The sequence below is a fragment of the Vulpes vulpes genome, chromosome 5 (assembly GCF_048418805.1).
Source record: "Vulpes vulpes isolate BD-2025 chromosome 5, VulVul3, whole genome shotgun sequence".
Classification (NCBI taxonomy): Eukaryota; Metazoa; Chordata; class Mammalia; order Carnivora; family Canidae; genus Vulpes; species Vulpes vulpes.
Genome location: NC_132784.1, coordinates 2771011 through 2789602, shown reverse-complemented (window position 1 = coordinate 2789602; position 18592 = coordinate 2771011). Strand labels below are relative to the sequence as shown.

The window sequence follows — 18592 nt, the reverse complement described above, 5'->3', positions numbered from 1 at the left end:
GAACCATGTTGTGCAACTCTCCCCTTGCTCTATGTTGGTTTCTCTTGATGTCCCTTGTGTGTTCTTAACATACAGGCATTCTTGACTTTGTATAATACTGATATGTGTGAAGTGTATGTATACATGTGTAACTACATTATGCCAGTCCCCCAGCTGTCCAAATATCAGTTACCACTGTATATTAACTGTGAGTGGTTACATAAACTTGATGCAACTTTATGCAAACTTTGCAGCTAGCTCCTCAGTCCACAAATAACTATGTAACTAACAGATATGCATCACAATCTATGACCAATCACACCACTTCCTTTGAAGTATATTTGTGACTGGTCACTGCATACCTGTTAGTCAGTTTATGCAGATGGTAAAGTGTGGAGCTGTGCTGTCTCTTGTTTCCTAGAGATAAATCCAGGTGAAATTTTATGATACTGGATGATAGAGAGTGAAAATAAGCCAACAAAAATGAAAACCCAGGAAAAAACAGTAATTCTGAAAGTAAAATTGGATGTGATTAAAAGGTCTGAAACTTGCAACAACAAAGAAAAGAGAGGATAAGCCCTAGGGCTGTATGAAGATATGGTATGGACCATGTAGAGAGAATCCAATGAATATTAAAAAAAAAAAAAAAGGTAAAGTCATCTCATATCATCTTTCAGTTGAAATTACACCAGGAGGGTAGCCCGGGTGGCTCTGCGGTTTAGCGCTGCCTTCAGCCCAGGGCCTGATCCTGGAGACCCGGGATCGAGTCCTGCGTCGGGTTCCCTGCATGGAGCCTGCTTCTCCCTCTGTCTGTATCTCTGCAGACTCTCTCTTTCTCTCTGTTTCATGATTAAATAAAATCTAAGAAAAGAGAAAGAAAAGAAAAGAAAAGAAAGAAAGAAAGAAAGAAAGAAAGAAAGAAAGAAAGAAAGAAGAAAATAAAGGAAAGAAAGGAAAGAAAGGAAAGAAAGGAAGAAAGAAAGAAAGAAAGAAAGAAATTACACCAGGAACAGAAAGCCACTATGGTGAAATGAAGTATTTACTTCTATTCTGGATTATTGATTGATTAATCAATCAATCAATCTGAGTCATTCAGGCCGAAGTGTTACAGTTAGCTGCCACACTGAAAGAAAATGGCTACTTGGGATCCCTGGGTGGCTCAGCGGTTGAGCGTCTGCCTTTGGCCCAGGGCGTGATCCTGGCCTTGGGATCAAGTCCCACGTTGGGTTCCCTGCATGGAGCCTACTTCCCTCTCTGCCTATGTCTGCACCTCTCTCTCTCTGTGTCTCTCATGAATAAATAAATAAAAATCTTTAAAGAAAAAGAAAAAGAAAATAATCTTAGAAAGAAGAGAAAATGGCCACTTATAAGGACAATGAAAAGTAACAACAACAAATCCTTTTCTGGCCAATAAAGGCTGATTTATTCCAAAAGTTAATAAATTAACTCCAATTTGATTAATTAATGTTAAGCTATCTGGTGAAGCCACTAGCACAGTTAAAAGATGCTGCTGTGCAATGTGCATCTGGATTCCATGCATTAGTTAGGGCAGAGGGTTTTGATGAATGGGATGAAGATGTTCCTTGAAGTGATGCTGGCAAAAAGTTTCACATTAAAGGAAATTATCTCTTGGAAATAATTCGCCACCATTGAAAAGACAAAGGATAAAATGTCAGAAGCAGATCCAAATTTAGAAAAAAGCATGACAATTCACCAACACATGGAAGGACTGTTGTGCTCTTCATTGAGTTATACAATGTGAAGACAGCAAGCAATGCTCCAACTACTCTTGATTACTTTTTAGAAAGAAATAAAATATTTTTTAAAGATTTTATTTATTTATTCACAAGAGACACAGGCAGAGGGAGAAGCAGGCTCCATGCAGGGAGCCCAATGTGGGACTCGATCCTGGGATTCCAGGATCACGCCCTGGGCTGAAGGCAGGCACTAAACCACTGAGCCACCCAGGGATCCCCCAGAAATAAAACATATTATTTTATTATTTTTTAAGATTTTTATGTATTTATTCATGAGAGACAGAGAGAGAGTCAGAGACATAGGCAGAGGGAGAAGCAGGATCTCTGTGGGGAGCCTAATGCAGGACTGGGATCATGCCCCAAGCCAAAGGCAGAGGCTCAACCACTGAGCTACCCAGGCGCCCCAAAAGAGAAAACATTTTAATTCTCAGTGTTTCTCATGTTTAAATTACAGTGTACCAAATAAATGTTAGTTTTACTATTCACGGTAACTGACAATAATGAGTTTTGAGTATTTTCATAATGTTTTTAAAAGCACAGAATAAGCACAACCCCCACTGCCTAAAATTAAGGTAAGTTTTATAGCTTCTCCTTGCATGGTTATTTTTACTTTTCTGCACTAATATGCAAAGTAACAATTGCATGTCTTCCTACATCAAATTCTTGGCTCCTGCTCTTTCCTTGGCCTGACGTAGCTGGACATCAGAGAGCATGTGGCTGTTCCTTCATGCTCTTAAACTTCTGCTCAGAGAAGGCTTTCCAGAAAGCATCATCTGTCCAGAAAGCATCACTTCTTCCTCCCATTGCTTTACATTTCCTTCACACTGCCTTCTTTTTCTTCACATATTTATTTCTCCACACCCCCTAGAAAGTAAGCTAAAGGAGAACGGACACCTTGTCTTAGTCATTCTTCTACATTCCCAGATTCTAAAATGGTACCTGGCACACACAAAGCAATCATAATTTTTTCTTGAATGAAATTTTATGATATACATCACCACTGTAAGCTATTACTGATAAAAGTAAGAACTGCAAGATATAGAACAAACTAATCAGCAAAATCCTGTTTTTAAGACTCAATCTATTTACATGTGTACATAAATAAAGATGTGGAAAGATACTTAACAAAAATGTTACCAATCAATATGATTCTGGCTAGTGGTATTGGCAAGGTGGATGTAGAACAGGATAAAGATTTTCATTTTATACTTTAAATATTTTTATATTGTCTCTTTCACAAAGTAACATTACTTGTGAAATTAAAAATAAAGAAAACAGCATATATTAACTACTGCCATGATGCCATTTTAAAAAAAGACTATTTGAGAGAAAGAGAGTGAGAGCGTGAACAGGGAGAGGAGCAGAGTGGGAAAGAATCTCAAGCAGATTACATGCTGAGCACAAAGACCAATGTAGGGCTCAAACTCATGACCTTGAGGTCATGACCTGAGACCAAACCAAGAATCGGTCACTTAACTGACTGAGCCACCCTGGCACCACCCCATGATGCCATTTTTGATAGCAACAATAACTGGGTGTAACTGTGAGGCAGGCTCTATCCTTAGCACTTCAAAGGTACCATTTCATTTAAATATGTAAGAAATATCTAAGAATTACTATAAATAGTAATCGGAGAGGCTGAGCAATGTGTCCAGGTCACAGCTAGAAAGGATACAAAAAGATGCACACAGGCAAATTATGTAAAATTTGTCACATGTTAGACTTTTTCCTCTCTGATTATGTGTAGTTGGAAGCAAGAGTGATAACATTTATGTGCTCACCCTGCAGGCCTAGGTGACCCAGATGTACTCCGCATAGAGCTCTCCACTCGAGGGCTAGCCACTTCAGGAGGCTGAGGAGGAATGAGGGTTTTCCGAACTGCCATTCTGAAAAAGACCAGACAAACCCAGAAAACAACAGTCCGAGGGCATTAAAAGACAGGAAGTACATATTTGCTAGGCATACCTATGGCAAAATGAAAGCACTATATTGGCTAACCCATTTTTTTTTAAGTGGGTTTCAAAATTTTATCAAAGTAATATAGGTATATTATTGAAAAAGCCAAACTGCACTAAAATGCTTTTAACAAAATATGGCATGTCCCAACCCCATCCCTTCCCCATTTCCTGCCCATCTCTCTTCAGGAAGCAACCACTGTGACTCTTTTAGCTTCTACTTCTAGTATGTCACGTTTCCTTTCTACTCATTATCAAACTTGGAATCCATATTACGGGCTCATGATTATTATGTCTATGTATTTACACTGACCTAAGTTCCTCAAAGTCAAATGAAAAGAATTGATCAAGTTAATTAGTGTCAAGTGGGCCATGCAGTAGAGGCCACATATGGCTCAGACTGAGAACTGCTAGGCTCAGTAATGTGAAGCCGTGAGTAATCGTGACATGTTTAGTTCTGGCAGAGTGGTGGGAGCAAATGCTAGACAAGAATGGGTTGAGAGAAAATGGCTAGATCCAGAATATACCATTTTTCAAAGCCTAATTAATGGATCCAGATATTGATCATCAAGTCTGCTAGGATCTCAAAATGGGAGACCGTCATGTATCATTTTAATTTATAAAGTGATCTTGCAAAAAAAAAAAGATACATGAATCTAATCATTAAGTTTTAGATTCAAGTAATGAGAAAATGTGTGGAGAAGACAAGAACAGCAAAACTACACTACAAGGGTAGTGTGTTGAATTGTGGTCCCTAAAAATATATTCAAGTCCTAATCCCTGTACCTGTGAATATAAGTTAGAGATCTCAAAGTGAGGTCCTTCTAGCTTTAAGATATGTCCTAAATCCAATGATTGGTATCTTTATTGCAGAAAAGAGAGGGAGATTTTAAGACACCGAGACACAGGGAAAGCCATGTGAATCGGTCACGTGAGATTGGAGGGATGTGTCCCTAAGCCAAAGGTTTGCCAACAGTCACTGGAAGTTAGGAAGTTAGGAAGGAGGAAGAGGATTCTCTCTGGGTGCATTTTGAAGGAACTCTTTTTGACATCTTGATTTCACACTTCTAGCCATAGGAATTGTGAGAATAAATCTTTTATTTTTTTTAAAGATTTTATTTTTAAGCAACTTCTATTTTTTTTAAATTGGGAGTTGATGTCATTTAATTTTTAAAAGATTTTATTTATTTATTCAAGAGAGACAGAGATAGAGAGAGAGATAGAGAGAGGCAGAGACATAGGCAGAGGGAGAAGCAGGCTCCCTGCAAGGAGCCCAATGCAGGACTTGATCCCAGAACCCTGGGATCACGCCCTGAGCCAAAGGCAGACTCTCAACCGCTGAGCCATGCAGGTGTCCCTTAAGCAACTTCTATACCTAACTTGGGGCTCAGACTCACAACCCCAAGATTGAGATTTGCGCACTTCACCCACCAACTGAGCCAGCCAGGCACCTCTGTTAGAATAAATTTCTGTTGTTAAAAGAACAAATCTGTTGCCACCAGATTTGTAGCTCTAGGAAACTAATACAATGTGGATGCAATTGATAAAATCCAGGAAGAGAAAGGGAAAAGTCTATAGGACAAAAGATCAAGTTTCTTCAACAAATAAATTGCAAGGAAAAAAGATGAAGGAAACCTATAGAAGAGTCTTAGGAGACATATCAACTGATCACAATGTGGGCACCTGATCAGAATATTGATTCAAATAACTTAAAAACAAAAATTTGTGACATTTGAGACCACTGGAAATTTGAACGAGTAGGTATTTGAGATTACAAGATTATTCTATTTTTTAGTAAGTCCCTCAATACACACATGCTGAAATATATACAAATGAAATGACATGGCTGTCTGGGATTTGGTTCAAAATATGGTAGAAAGGAGTGAGTAGGCAGGTAGATTAAACAAAACTGGCCATGAGTTGATAAACTGATAACTGAAATTGAATGATGGGTACAGGTATACATTCATATGTTCAAAATTTTAATTTGTTTAAAGTTTTCCATAAAAAAAGTAAAAAAATAAACAAGACCAACTCTACTAACTCCCCAAAAGCAAAGAAAATAATCAAACCTAATGAGATACACCACTATATATCCACAGAATAACCAAACTTAAAGAATGTCAGTAACAAGTGTTGGTGATGAATGCAATGATCCCCACCTGCTGCTTAGACGGTACAGGGGTATAAACAAGTATAGCCTACAACTCAGCAGATCCCATCCTACATATGTAACAAATGCCATTTACCTATGTATCAAAGGTCATACACAAAAAACATTCAGGATCACATTATGGCCCCAAGCTGGAATCAACCCATAGATCTATGGATAAACTATGGTACTGTTATACAATGGCATTAACTATAGCAATAAAAAATTACAATCACATGCAATAACATGGATGAATTGTACTTTAAGCCCAGGGAAGGAAGGTGGAATCACACAAAAACATATAATACATAATTCAATAGAAGTTCAAAAAGAGGCAAAGCAAATTGAAAGGGTCAAAAGAAAAACTGGTTACTTTTGGGAGAAAGTGTTGGTAATATCGTTTTTCTTGACCTAGATAGTAGTTGTATGCTGTGTTCACCTGTGCTAATTACACCATACATGCATTATCTTTGCAGTTTTCCATACCTCAGTGAAAGTGCTGAGAGAGAAAGAAACTGAAAGAAAAACTGGAGTTAGCAAATATATGTAACTCCTTTATTTTCTTTGCAAATAGGAACAAAAAAATGGGGTAGGTAGTGAAGCAGTGTGGCTCAAAAGAAGGGTTTTAGGATGGAAGAAATGACAGCATGTGTATGCTGAAAAGGCTAATAAGTAAGTAGGAGAGAGAGAGAAGAGCTACAGCACTGTTCTCAGCAGGCTACAAAAGCTGAGGTCAGCGAAGCACCAAGAGTCCATCCAGAGTAACAGATGAGATGAGTAGAGCATGGGACACAGAGGCTGGCAGGTAAGGAGATGTAAGAGCTAGAGTTTGTGGAAGTTCTCTTTTGGGTGTTTCCATTTTTCTCAAAAGGTAGGGAACAAGTTCATCAGCTAGTAACGAACGTGGCTGAGGAAGGGTGGTTTTGAGAGGAGCAGAGGTAAAACAGCTGGTTCTGATGAGATGAAGCGGGGGGACAAGGAAGTGGGGGCTGTATGCAAGGAAGTGATTGTAATGGACTACGAAAGCCAAGTCAGAGAAAGCAGAGAAAGGCCATCCATGAAAAGCAGTGAGGAATAATGCAAAAGTGGTAGCATCAGTGGACTGAAGTTTCCCCGGTGAGTACCCCTGGAGTTGCAATATCCCTCTGGGGTGGTGAGAAGACAGAAGGTAGGCTGTGGGACACTGGAGGACAGAAGAGGTCAGAGAAGGCTTGAGTATGTGCTTATGGTATGTGCTGCTAATAGATGGAGGAGGACAGGGAAGCCTTCAAACAACTGAGAAGCCAGAGAGCTGGGCAATCATTTCGGACACAATGACAGCTAGATGTTATGGACCTTATGAAGGACATACAAACATACCTGCAAGTCAAACTGGAATCTGATTGAGCCTCTTGAGTGGCCCTGACCAACAAGGTAGCCTCTACCCATATGGGGCGTCTAAGCATTTAAATGGTAGCAAGTGTACCTAAGAGCAAAATTTTTAATGGTAATCTGCTTTAGTTATCTGAAAACTTTTCAGTGTGCCTGGAATAATGTGGCTATGTGACAGTATTTTTTCAACAGCAAATTTTATGAAATTGGAGTACAGACTGAGCACTTTCCAAGAGGGATGGCCTGAAAATAGAAGTAAGGCAAAAAGAGGACATCAACTCCACCATCAGGCCCAGTGACAGAAGAATGGGGGAGGAGAGACAGCCATACCATGGAGACAGTGCAGGAGCTGAGACCTGGGGGAGAGCCAGGTGCTAGTTAAAGAAGGCAGGCACACAGGGGTTGGTGACAGTCAGTGACAAATGAGAACAGTGTGTCCCATGGAGGAGGCAGCAGCCAGACTAACCCTGTGACCTCAAGCCTTTCAAGTCCACAGAAAAATGAGCATCATCCAGTGGGAAATAGGCAGACGCTCTACAAGGGTCTTTCTGGAAGAAGAAATGTGAATGTGTTCCTAGAGAAATGCAGACTACAGGGGGAAATCACGACCAGGACTGGGATCGAGGGAAATGCAGGCACTTGGATCTGTGATAGGGGGTGTTAGCTGATGGTTTGTTTTGGAAAGCACTTTGACAATATCTGTCAAAACTAAAAATGTACACACCCCTTGATCCAGAGTTTCCTCCTCTTGAAATTGTCCTAAAAGCTACTATGAGTCCGAAAGGGCCATGGAGGATAATGTCTGTCCTGGCAGTATTTGTTAAGAGCGAAAAATGAAAAACAACCCAAATGGTTTATCAGTAAGGCAGTGATTACATACATATACGATGGCCTATCTTTATACTGAAATACTATGTGTTCATTAAAGAAAAGAAAGTAGATCTGTATGTAACGATATGAAAAAATGTCTACTTTGTATGAAGAGAAAAAGCAAACCGTAAGATCATGAGTAATATTCCATTTTTCTAGAAAATGTTAAATACATAAAAAGAATTATGTTATCACCAAAAAAAAAAAAAAAAAAAGAAGGCAGGCACACTCAAAGAGGAAGAATACAGGGAATTCTCATGATGACAGACTCAACTATGGGGGCACAGCAGAAGGGTTATAGGGAGACAACAAAGTGTAAGAGAACAGGGAAGATCTTTAAGATCTTTTATCTCCAAGGTTGTGAAATTTCAAGATGTTTATCTTGGTGCTGGGGTATTTGTGTCCACAGCATCTACTGTGCTGGGCATTTCATGGTTATTTAAAATCAGGAAACTCATGCCCTTCACGTTTGGAAACTTTCTAAGAATTGTTTTTAAGTGATCTTCATCTTCTCTGATCACCTGCTGAAACTCCATTATTTAGAGGCTCTCCTCAACTGGTTCTTTTAATTTTCTTTTCTGTTTCCTATCTTTTTGTTTTTTTACTCTATTTTTGAGAGATTTCCTCAACTGTATTCTCCAACTCTTCTGAGCTCAATTTCTGCTCTCGTAGTTTAAATGTCAGGACACACTTTTTGTTTTCCAAATGTTCCTTTTGTACAATACTGCCTTCCTGTTTCATGAATATATCTTTTTTTGTCCTGTGAAGACAGCATTCATAGTTTTGGTCTTTACTTGCTTTTACTTTTATTCTCATTGTCTAGCCTCTGTATCTTCCAGGCTGTTTTCCAGTATGTCTTATGGTTTGTATCTTGCATTGTTAGAAGGCCCCTCAGATACCTGGTTATCCTTGGTTGTGTGTTCATGATTGTGAGTGGGGAACCAACACTGGTGGAAATTCTGAGCTTGAGGAAGAGAGGGAGAGAAAGGTGGGGAGGGGCAGAGGAACAGGGACAGAAAGTATCTTAAGCAGGCTCCATGCCCAGTGCAGAGCCCAATGCGGGGCTTGATCTCACAACCTGAAATCATGGCCTGAACCAAAATCCAGAGTTGGATACTTACCTGGGCCATCCACGTACCCCAGCCCTTGTCTATTTTAATTTTCACTGTAAGGTGATCTGATTCCTGATCTTATGAAATCCCTAGTGTTGGGATCTTTGCATCTTTCCCTCTGGGCTGGACAATCCCAGAAAGAAAGTGGAGTCTTCATCTCACTTTTTGCCTATAGCATTCAAATGCCAGGGTTCTGCCAGCTAAAAAGGGAGAAGAGGACTAGGGAGTCTCAGTACTCCACAAATCTGTTTCTGGTAAAAGACTCTTGGCCCACCCTTTGCTGATTGATCCCAATGCACCATCTGGAGAGTTTAATCCCCCTCCCCACTGGTTGCTGGGGTTGGAAGGAGCAGTGTACAACAAAGTACGGACAGAGAAGGGGATGCAGGGCTCTAATCTTCTCAAACAGATTTCAACTCAGCTTCCTTCTACCCCTGGTCCTTCCCATTCCTGGTCCTTCTGAAGACTCAGCAATTTCAATTTCAATTTCAATTCATATTCAATATTTCAATATGCTTCTCAATGTTCTCCATATACTTAACATTCAGCTTTCTCAGAGCTAAGTGAGTGATCACTCACCTACCTGCTTTCCAGCTTCAGAGTTTGGCTGCTGTTGCCTTCTCCTATTCTCCCCATACCTGTGTGTCTATATCTTTACTGAAAGCCTCTTTGCTAAAAGTTCTATAGGGTTTTGAGGGGACAAGAAATTTAGAAGTGTGTGTTCAACCTGCCATGTTAAGTATGAGCTTTGCCTTGCATTTTCATTGATAAGGTTCCTTTGCCACAGACTGACTTATCTTTAAAAGAGACTCTGGTGGGCAGCCCGGGTGGCTCAGCCGCTTAGCACCACTTTCGGCCCAGGGCATGATCCCAGAGACCTGGGATGGAGTCCCACGTCGGGCTCCCTGCATGGAGCCCGCTTCTCCCTCTGCCTGTGTCTCTGCCTCTCTTTCTCTCTCTGTGTCTCTCATGAATAAATAAATAAAATATTTAAAAAAAAAAAAGACTCTGGTGGAGGCAAAGCTCTGCACATCTGGAAACCCTATACAGATGCAGCAGCTTATGTTCTTGCTATGCTTTAACCATTATTGTCTTCTACTGTTGATGCACATTAGCTCAGTAGAGTCACAGAACTCTGCTCTCTAAAGTGTGACTGCCCATCTTCCACCTCTCAAGTTTTTAAGTTTCAGAGCATAGCATATATCTTCCTGCCCATGACCCACACCAACTCAGAGATTCTCTGGCAACACAGGGCACTCCTGTCACTGAATATGACCCTTATACTTAATACACCTGGGGTACTGCTTGCTCTGAGCAACAATCATGTTGGCGGATGAGGAAAAAAATACACAGTACACATTAATGTGCTTACCTAGACAAGCCTGAAGGGTATGTCAGAAGCTACTCAGAAAGTCTAGAATTAAACTCCCCAAACTAAAGAGAACTCCTAAAGGAGTATCCAACAACTACTTATAAAATGACCCTCCACAGGCTCATGGATTCTGACTGTCCTATAGTCTTTGCTGGGTAAGGCTCTACTGAATAAGCCTGCATTCAAGTTCTTTTGAAAGAGATTAAAAAATGCCACAGAAGATGAGAGATTATATATAGAGTTTGCTACCAGCACTGGAGGAGTGCCTACTGTTTCTACTAATTACATCCAGAAATAGAGGTGTCGTGCAGCATTACTGGATCTACCTACCCATCTGTGGCAGGTTTCTTCCGGAGGATACTGGGCCGGGGGGATGAACCCTGGGCGGGAGCGCTGCTGCCAGCACTCTGGCTGTGTGTCGGCACCACAGTTGTTGGTGCTGGAGCAGCGCTGAACGGATTGCTGATAGGGTTGGCTACAATCGTGGCTCCGTCTGCCAACACCACGGCTGGAGGACAGGGAGAGGGTGGGAGAGAACAATGAAAAAAAGGACACAAAAGAAACATTACTAAAATGTCACTTAAGACAAAAACAATTAGACTACCAGAATTAGAGTGCCTGTGTTATGACTGTCCAGTTTCAAGAAGGGAAGGGATGAACACAATGTTCATCTGCCTAAAAGCAGATGGCAAAGTGAGAGAGGTTACTAAGTCTACTGATGCATGATCAGTAACCATTTCTCTTTGCTTTATAATCATAATTACTAAAACATCAGATAAGATAAAGTACGTAGCATATTTCAAGAAATAATTTAGTTTTTGTGAAATATCACTGCCTCTCAATACCTAAAAAGGATACCAACAATCCTTAAAAATGATACATTAATTTTACAGCTTCATATACAACTCTAAAAAAAAATCTTAAATAGAATGAGAACACTGTAATAAGGTGAATTTGCTCTCTCAACTTTATGGAGTGCTTTAACACATGCAAACGCACATTTGGCTGTTTATGTATATATTTCTTAATGTTTACAATGACTCTGACAGATAAATTACAAGCAATTCATGTTAAAAAAGGGAAATTAAGGCACAGAGAAATTAATCGAGACTACCTAACCAAGATGTAGTAGAACCAGGATTTAAACCTAGTATCGCTCTTTCCTCCATACCAACTTCCATGCAAAAACTCAAATTACCTGAAGTCTTTCCTTCAGGTTGTGGCTGCTGAGTACCCATTGGTGCAGGCTGAAGTCCCTGTGTGCTGATAGGGGTTGCTGAGTGAATTCCCTGTGTGCCCATTGGTGCTGGCTGTATTCCTGGGGTCCCGATGGGGGCTGGCTGTATCCCCTGTGTACTGATGGGTGCTGGCTGGATCCCTTGGATATGTCGAGCATGAGAAGCATCTACTGTCATCAACTGCATGGGGTTTAGGTGGACCGTGGATGCTACCCCAACACCAGTTTGAGCTGTGATGGCAGAGTTTGGAGCCTGAGCGGAAACTGAAAATGATGCAGAAAGTGACTACAAGAATGTTAGCTCTGATTAGACACAGTCCACATAAAGAGAAAAACACTAAAATGAAAACAGAATTTTCCACCCTAAAAGATCTAAATCCTCAGTTTTGTGGTTTTTTATTTTTAAGAAGGAGAGAGAGAATCCTCAGCAGATTCCATACCCAGCACAGAGTCCAATGTGGGGTTTGATCTCATGACCCTGAGATCGTGACCTGAGCTGGAATCAAGAGTTGGATGCTCAGCCAACTGAGTCACCCAGGTGCCCTAGTTGTCGTCGTCGTCTTCTTTTTTTTTTTTTTTTCTTTAAGATTTATTTATGAGAGAGAGAGCGCGCACACACAAGTCGGGGTGGGGGGTGGGGAGGGAGAGGGAGAGAGAATTTCAAGTAGACTCAGTACAGAGCACAGAGTCTGATCTGGGGCTCAATTTCAAAATCTCAAGATCATGACCCAAGCCAAAACCGAGTCAGATGCCCAAATGACTATACCACCCAGGTGCCCCATAAATCTTATTTTTTCCCTAAGCACTACATAAAGCTCTATATATTAGAGTTTTTTCCCTCACTTCCTATCAGTTTGATATGATGTTGCTGCAGATTACTAGAAAGAGCATTAAAACAAGAAAAAAGAAATCATCTATTAAATTCCAAATAGGAACAGGCAACTGTGCTAAATAAAACTTCTGAGATACATCCGTAACTCCCACATCAAGAACCTTTGCTCTAATTGATGGAACCACCATCACAGGCATTTCTGATATATGGCAACTATGAATTTTAACTTCCACATATCCACTGAAGAGAGAGAACAAACAAGTTTCCTTTTTACTACTGTATATATTAAAAACAAACTTAACAACAACAGAACTGAAAACAACAGTATTCCCAGGAATCAAAAAAGAATTTCTACTATGGAAAGAATAATATAAATGATGTTTCTTCTCAGTCATCAAAACAATCCAGAAAAAGATATATGTACCCCATATTCACTGAAACATTATTGACAATAGCCAGGATATCAAAACAACCCAAAGGGTCCACTGAGGAATAAATGGGTAGAGAGAATGGGATCTCTATCTACACACACACACACACACACACACACACACACACAATTTAGCCTCAGAAAATTAAATCTTGCCACCCGTGACAACATGGATGGATCCTCAGGGCATTATGCTAAGTGAAATAAGCCAGACAAAGACAGAAAATCCCCGGTATGATCTCACTTATACATGGAATTTAAAAACAAATATAAACAAACCAAGTTCATAGATACAAAGAACAGATTGGTAGTTGCCAAAGGCAGGAAATGGGGGAGGGGGGTGGGAGACACAGGGAAGGGCATCAGAGATACAAACTGCCAGTCATAAAATAAGTAAGACATGGGGATGTAATGTACAGCATGGTGACCGTGGTTAACAATACTATATTGTACATCTGAAAGTTGCTAAGAGGATATTTCTTTAAGTTCTCATCACAAGAAAAAACAATTTGTAATTCTGTTGTCAATGGATGTTAACTAGACTTATGGTGATCATTTAATGATATACACAAATACCATATCATTATGTTGTACCTCTGAAGCTGTCAGTGATACCTCAATTAAAAAAAGGGGGAAACTATGTAATTTTATTTTATAAACCATATAGCAGTTAAGAAAAGGTAAATTGTTATCACCAATGAGAAAATTACAATGAAATGTTAGCACATTTAAATTCATAAGACTGGGCAGCCCAGGTGGCTCAGCGGTTTAGCGCCGCCTTCAGTCCAGGGTGTGATCTCGAAGACCCAGGATCGAGTCCCATGTTGGGCTCCCTGCATGGAGCCTCCTTCTCCCTCTGCCTGTGTCTCCGCCTCTCTCTCTCTCTCTGTGTCTCTATGAATAAATAAATAAAATCTTCTAAAAAAATAAATTCGTAACGACTGCTACATTGCAATTCTTCCCTTGTTGTAAAGAAAGAAAGAAAAAGAAAAAAAAGAACTAACCCCCCCAAATTATTAGTTTCTTCTTAAGAAGTGAGTAAACCTTTGCTTCTCAGTAACAGTTGTGGGCACTTGCCTGAACATGCAGTCTAGTCACCACTCCAAGCCTTTCAAGATCCAATCTCACTCCATGTTCTGCATCCTTACTCACACTACACTCCTGCCAAAACCAAACTGCTCTGTTCTAAGCACGTATTCTATGCTAATACTTTATTCACACACAGGAGGGTGTTCTCCCCAAATCCTACCCCACAGCTCTGTCCTGTGCATTGAGAGGTTTTCCAAATTTCACTTCCTTTAGGAAATCACTTCTGACCTCCAACCCTACCCTCTCAAATGGAAATAACCTCTCTTAACTCAAAAGCAGGCTAGCTTTGCTTAAGCCTCTTTTACTGGAACTTAGCACTTCCTAGTAAGGGCTTGTCATGTCCTCTCTCCCTATGATGCTCTAAGCTTATTTTAAGTGATCTGGTTAGAAGCCAACCTTACAAATAGAGCCTAACACAGAACTTTACATAGAACAACAGGGTTTCAATAAATATCTGAAATTACTAAATGCATGAATGAGGGTACCTGTGTGGCTCAGTTGGTTAAACATCTGCCTTAGGATCAGGTCCCTGCTGCTCAGGGGAGTCTGCTTCTCCCTCTGCCCCTCCCCCTGCTCATATTCTCTAATAAATAAAATCTTAGAAAAAAAATAAATGCATGAATGAATAAATGAATGGACTGGAAAACATCTCTGAAACAAATGAAATTTCAGGAACAATTTGAGAGGGATCAGTTACTTGCAAACTATACAGCTTATGCATATATATTCATACTTACATGTTTACATCTATATCTAATAACCAACAAGATTCGATCTTTATAAGTAACCAGAATCCATGAACAAATTGGTTTAATTTATCATAGACTATGTATTACAGTAATCTCATGTTTGGCCTATTATATATACAAATTTTCCTGTCCTCTCTGATTTGAAAACATCTGCTTTAAAATCATTCAAAAGGAGCCACTTGAAAACAGAAGATTGTAAGCTGGTTAAAAAAAATCACTTCTTTAGTTGCGTCCATGCATGCAAAGATCCACATGTCTGAGAAGTAACACATTACCCATCATCTGCACCAACAATGACAGTATTGGTATTGGAAGAAATAAACTGCTGTTGGCTGGATTATTCATTTTTCTGTGTTCCTATCCATCAGGACTACTGTAGTGGTGAAAGAAGTCACTTGGAAAAAATAATAATGTAGTGAAACAGATTGTTGGCAGGATCCCCAATACTTCTGACGGTGCTCTTACAATGGATTTTTACAAATAAATGTTTATATAAAATGATAGTGTCTGCATAGACTGTTCAGCTGAAGAGAGACTCTGCAGGTATTTTTCAGCTGAATAGTATTCAGAGAAATACATATTGGTCATGAGTTACCTTCCCCAGAAAGGCAACATGACTGCATTGTTATAGAAGTATCAACTGGCTGAGGAAGATTAATGAACCTGAAGGATGTGCTGTTACTGACAGCTGAGAATTTTCAACAATTAGTGTAACACACATACATGAAATTTACTTAACTGTTAACATGGTTCAACCATACTTTTTGCATCCTACTTCTGGCAATAATTAATTAAACATGGTTTTATCTTTATAGGACTGTTAATAAAGAACAGTTATATGTTTCCTTTAAAAAGATGTTATTAATCTGATGTACAGAAAATATGATAGAAAACTCAGAATAATTCATCAGCTATTTCCCCACATTACAATAAACCTTGGGAGGGGCGCCTAGATAGTGTTCAATTGGTTAAATGTCTGACTCTTGGTTTTGGCTCAGGTGGCAATCTCAGGGTTGTAAGATCAAATCCTGTGTCTGGCTCCATGTTCAGCATGGAGTCTGCTTGAGACTCTGCCTCTCCCTCTGCCCCCACCCTCACTCTCTCTCTCTCAAATAAATAAATCTTAAAAAAAATTAATATATAAGCCTTGGGGAAAGTTCTGTGGAAAAAAAACAACAAAAAACCCAATGCAGAGATTGAGGAATCTGTCTCCAAAGCTATTTAAATACCTTAGTATTTGGAAGTTTTAGACGAGCGTTGTCCAATGGAAACATAAATCATATGTGCAATTATAAATTTTCCAGTAGCCATATTAATAAAGTAAAAAGCAGGACAAATTAATTTTAATGATATACTTTAACTCAATATATTTCAAATATTACAATTTCAAAAAATAATCGTTATAAAAATAATTAGTAAGCTACTTTACATTCTCTTTTCCATACTGTTATTTTCAAAATTCAGGATATGTTTTACTAATAAAACACATTTCAAATCAGATACTGAGTTCAATTTTTATTAGAAATATTTTATTTGTATTTTGATTCAATACAATCTACAATTTTCAAACAGTTTCATAATCACTAAGTTGTTCCAAACATATTAAAAAATTCTCTAATTTGAATTAAGTTAAACAAAACAAAACAAAAAACATCAGTTTTTCATTTGTGCCAGGTCCCCCTTTAAGTACTCAATGGCTTGATGGAGCCCTGGCTGCAGTGATGGATCACACAGAAGGGCAATGCCCACAATCTGGGCAATCTGCCTCTCTTATGCCTAAAGTGAGTTTAGAGTCTCATAGGAAAAGAAAACACAAACTGTGAAGAGTAAGCACTGTTTTTTCTGGATTGGCAAAAAGAACACTATAAGTTGGGATGCTAAGTGTTGAGCAGAACTGGACTAATATTAAAAACACAACATATCACAAAACAGAAGCCCCATTAAAGTACAGGTTTTATCATTTTAACTGTACTGCCACTTCAAAGTATAACAAATTGGTAAATTATCATCCTCAGGGTGGGATAAAAACCATACAAATATACTAATAAGTGGATAGATCATAGAGATGTGATCTAAAACCTTAAAGCTTCAGATTTTAACCTTATCTGAATCTGAAGACAGAAGGTAGTTAAATCCATACTATAAATACCCACTCATCAACTTTGATCTCATTGCTTGCAAAAATTGGAATTTTAAAAGTTCTCCTAATAGCAGGGCTCATACCTGGATATTGTCGGATGGTAGACACAGAGCTGGTGATTGGGGTGTACGTGTGCGCAGCCAGTGGGTATGCAGAAGGTGGGTATGTTGGCAAAAAGTACTGGAACTGAACGGGAACAGATGGTCTATAGATGGAAGACAGATAATATGAAGCAAAACAGGACTATTTTCTTCTTCATTTTCAAATGATCCTATCCTCCAGATCCTCTTCACAACCTTATATGTCATGCCAACATTTCCTCAATTGTGTCCCAAAATAAACTGTTAGATCAAAGGACACACTTGAAGAGAGAGTATTTTTAAATGGGTATTTTAAATAACTACATCAATAAACATAAAAATACACACAGTAACAATGACCAAAGCTGACTCAAGAAAACTTAGTAATCAAAGGTTTTCTCTGCTAAATTCCACTTGAAAGACTCTAAGTTTACACTGTTTTTATTGGCAAATCTTATCAAACACATGTAAAACAGATAAACACAAACTTATACAAACTGATTCAGAAACCAGAAAGAGAAGAAACAAGATCTAATTTAATCAACACCGAAACTGGATAGGGAGAATAGGAGAAAAAATTATAAACAAATCTCATTCTCTACATCAATGTAAAAATTTCTAAATAAAATGGAATTAAGTACTGTATAAAACAAAATACATCATGATCAGATACAGTTTACCACAGGAAGAATGATTCAATATGAAAATTTCTATGAATGTTTTAGATCCTATTAAAATACTAAAAGAATCCTTTGAAATATCACAAAAGACATACAAAATTATTTAATAGAAATTAACATACTATATGTTAATTATACTAGAATTAAAGAAAAATTACTTCTCCCTTCCAATTTTTGACAGCATTCAATACTTATTCATATTATAAATACCTGAAAAATAGGAATGGGAAAAAACTCCATTCCTCAATTTGAAAACAGCCAACTACTAAAATCTATACTGAAATTTCCCAAGAATTCCCATTCAGGAATAAGATAAGAATGTTCACTATCTCTGGTCTATTGAACATCACATTGGAAGATCAGGAACAAGAAAAACACAAGTATGCAAAATGGAAATGAAAAAAATCACTCATCCATCAAAAAAACTGTCCTTTTTTTGTAGACAAACACCTACATAGGAAATCCAAGAGAATCTATAAACTTTTAGGCCTGTTAGGTGTGTTTAGCAAGGAGAGTAGACACAAAGACCAGTATATTAAAACCTATAAGGATTCCTACACACGATAATACTCAAACAAGAACATTTAAACATGGGGCGCCTGAGTGGCTCAGTTGGTTAAGCTTCTGCCTTCAGCTTAGGTCATGATCTCATTCTCTGTGAATGAGCTCTATGTTGGGCCCCCTGCTCAGTGGGGAGTCTGCTTCTACGTCTCCCTATACCCTTCCCCCTGTTTATGCTCTCTCTCTCAAATAAATAAAATGTTTTTTTTTTTTTTTAAAAAAAAAA

At 38.8% G+C, this 18592-nt stretch overlaps 1 protein-coding gene across 8 annotated transcripts in view; it reads right to left on the bottom strand.

The window, feature by feature from the left end:
* SAP130 (Sin3A associated protein 130) overlaps nucleotides 1–18592 on the bottom strand; it is an 83634-nt gene that overhangs the window by 29185 nt on the left and 35857 nt on the right. For 5 of the 8 annotated variants that reach the window (XM_026015676.2, XM_072757486.1, XM_026015675.2 and 2 more), the window contains 4 exons: nucleotides 17129–17250; nucleotides 11767–12069; nucleotides 10899–11076; nucleotides 3518–3622 (listed from right to left, as the gene is read on the bottom strand). In XM_026015676.2, the coding sequence (XP_025871461.1) occupies nucleotides 3518–3622; nucleotides 10899–11076; nucleotides 11767–12069; nucleotides 17129–17250 (708 nt within the window). The remainder of the gene's footprint in view (nucleotides 1–3517; nucleotides 3623–10898; nucleotides 11077–11766; nucleotides 12070–17128; nucleotides 17251–18592) is intronic. The other 3 variants (XM_072757485.1, XM_072757487.1, XM_026015678.2) reach the window with 1 other exon arrangement.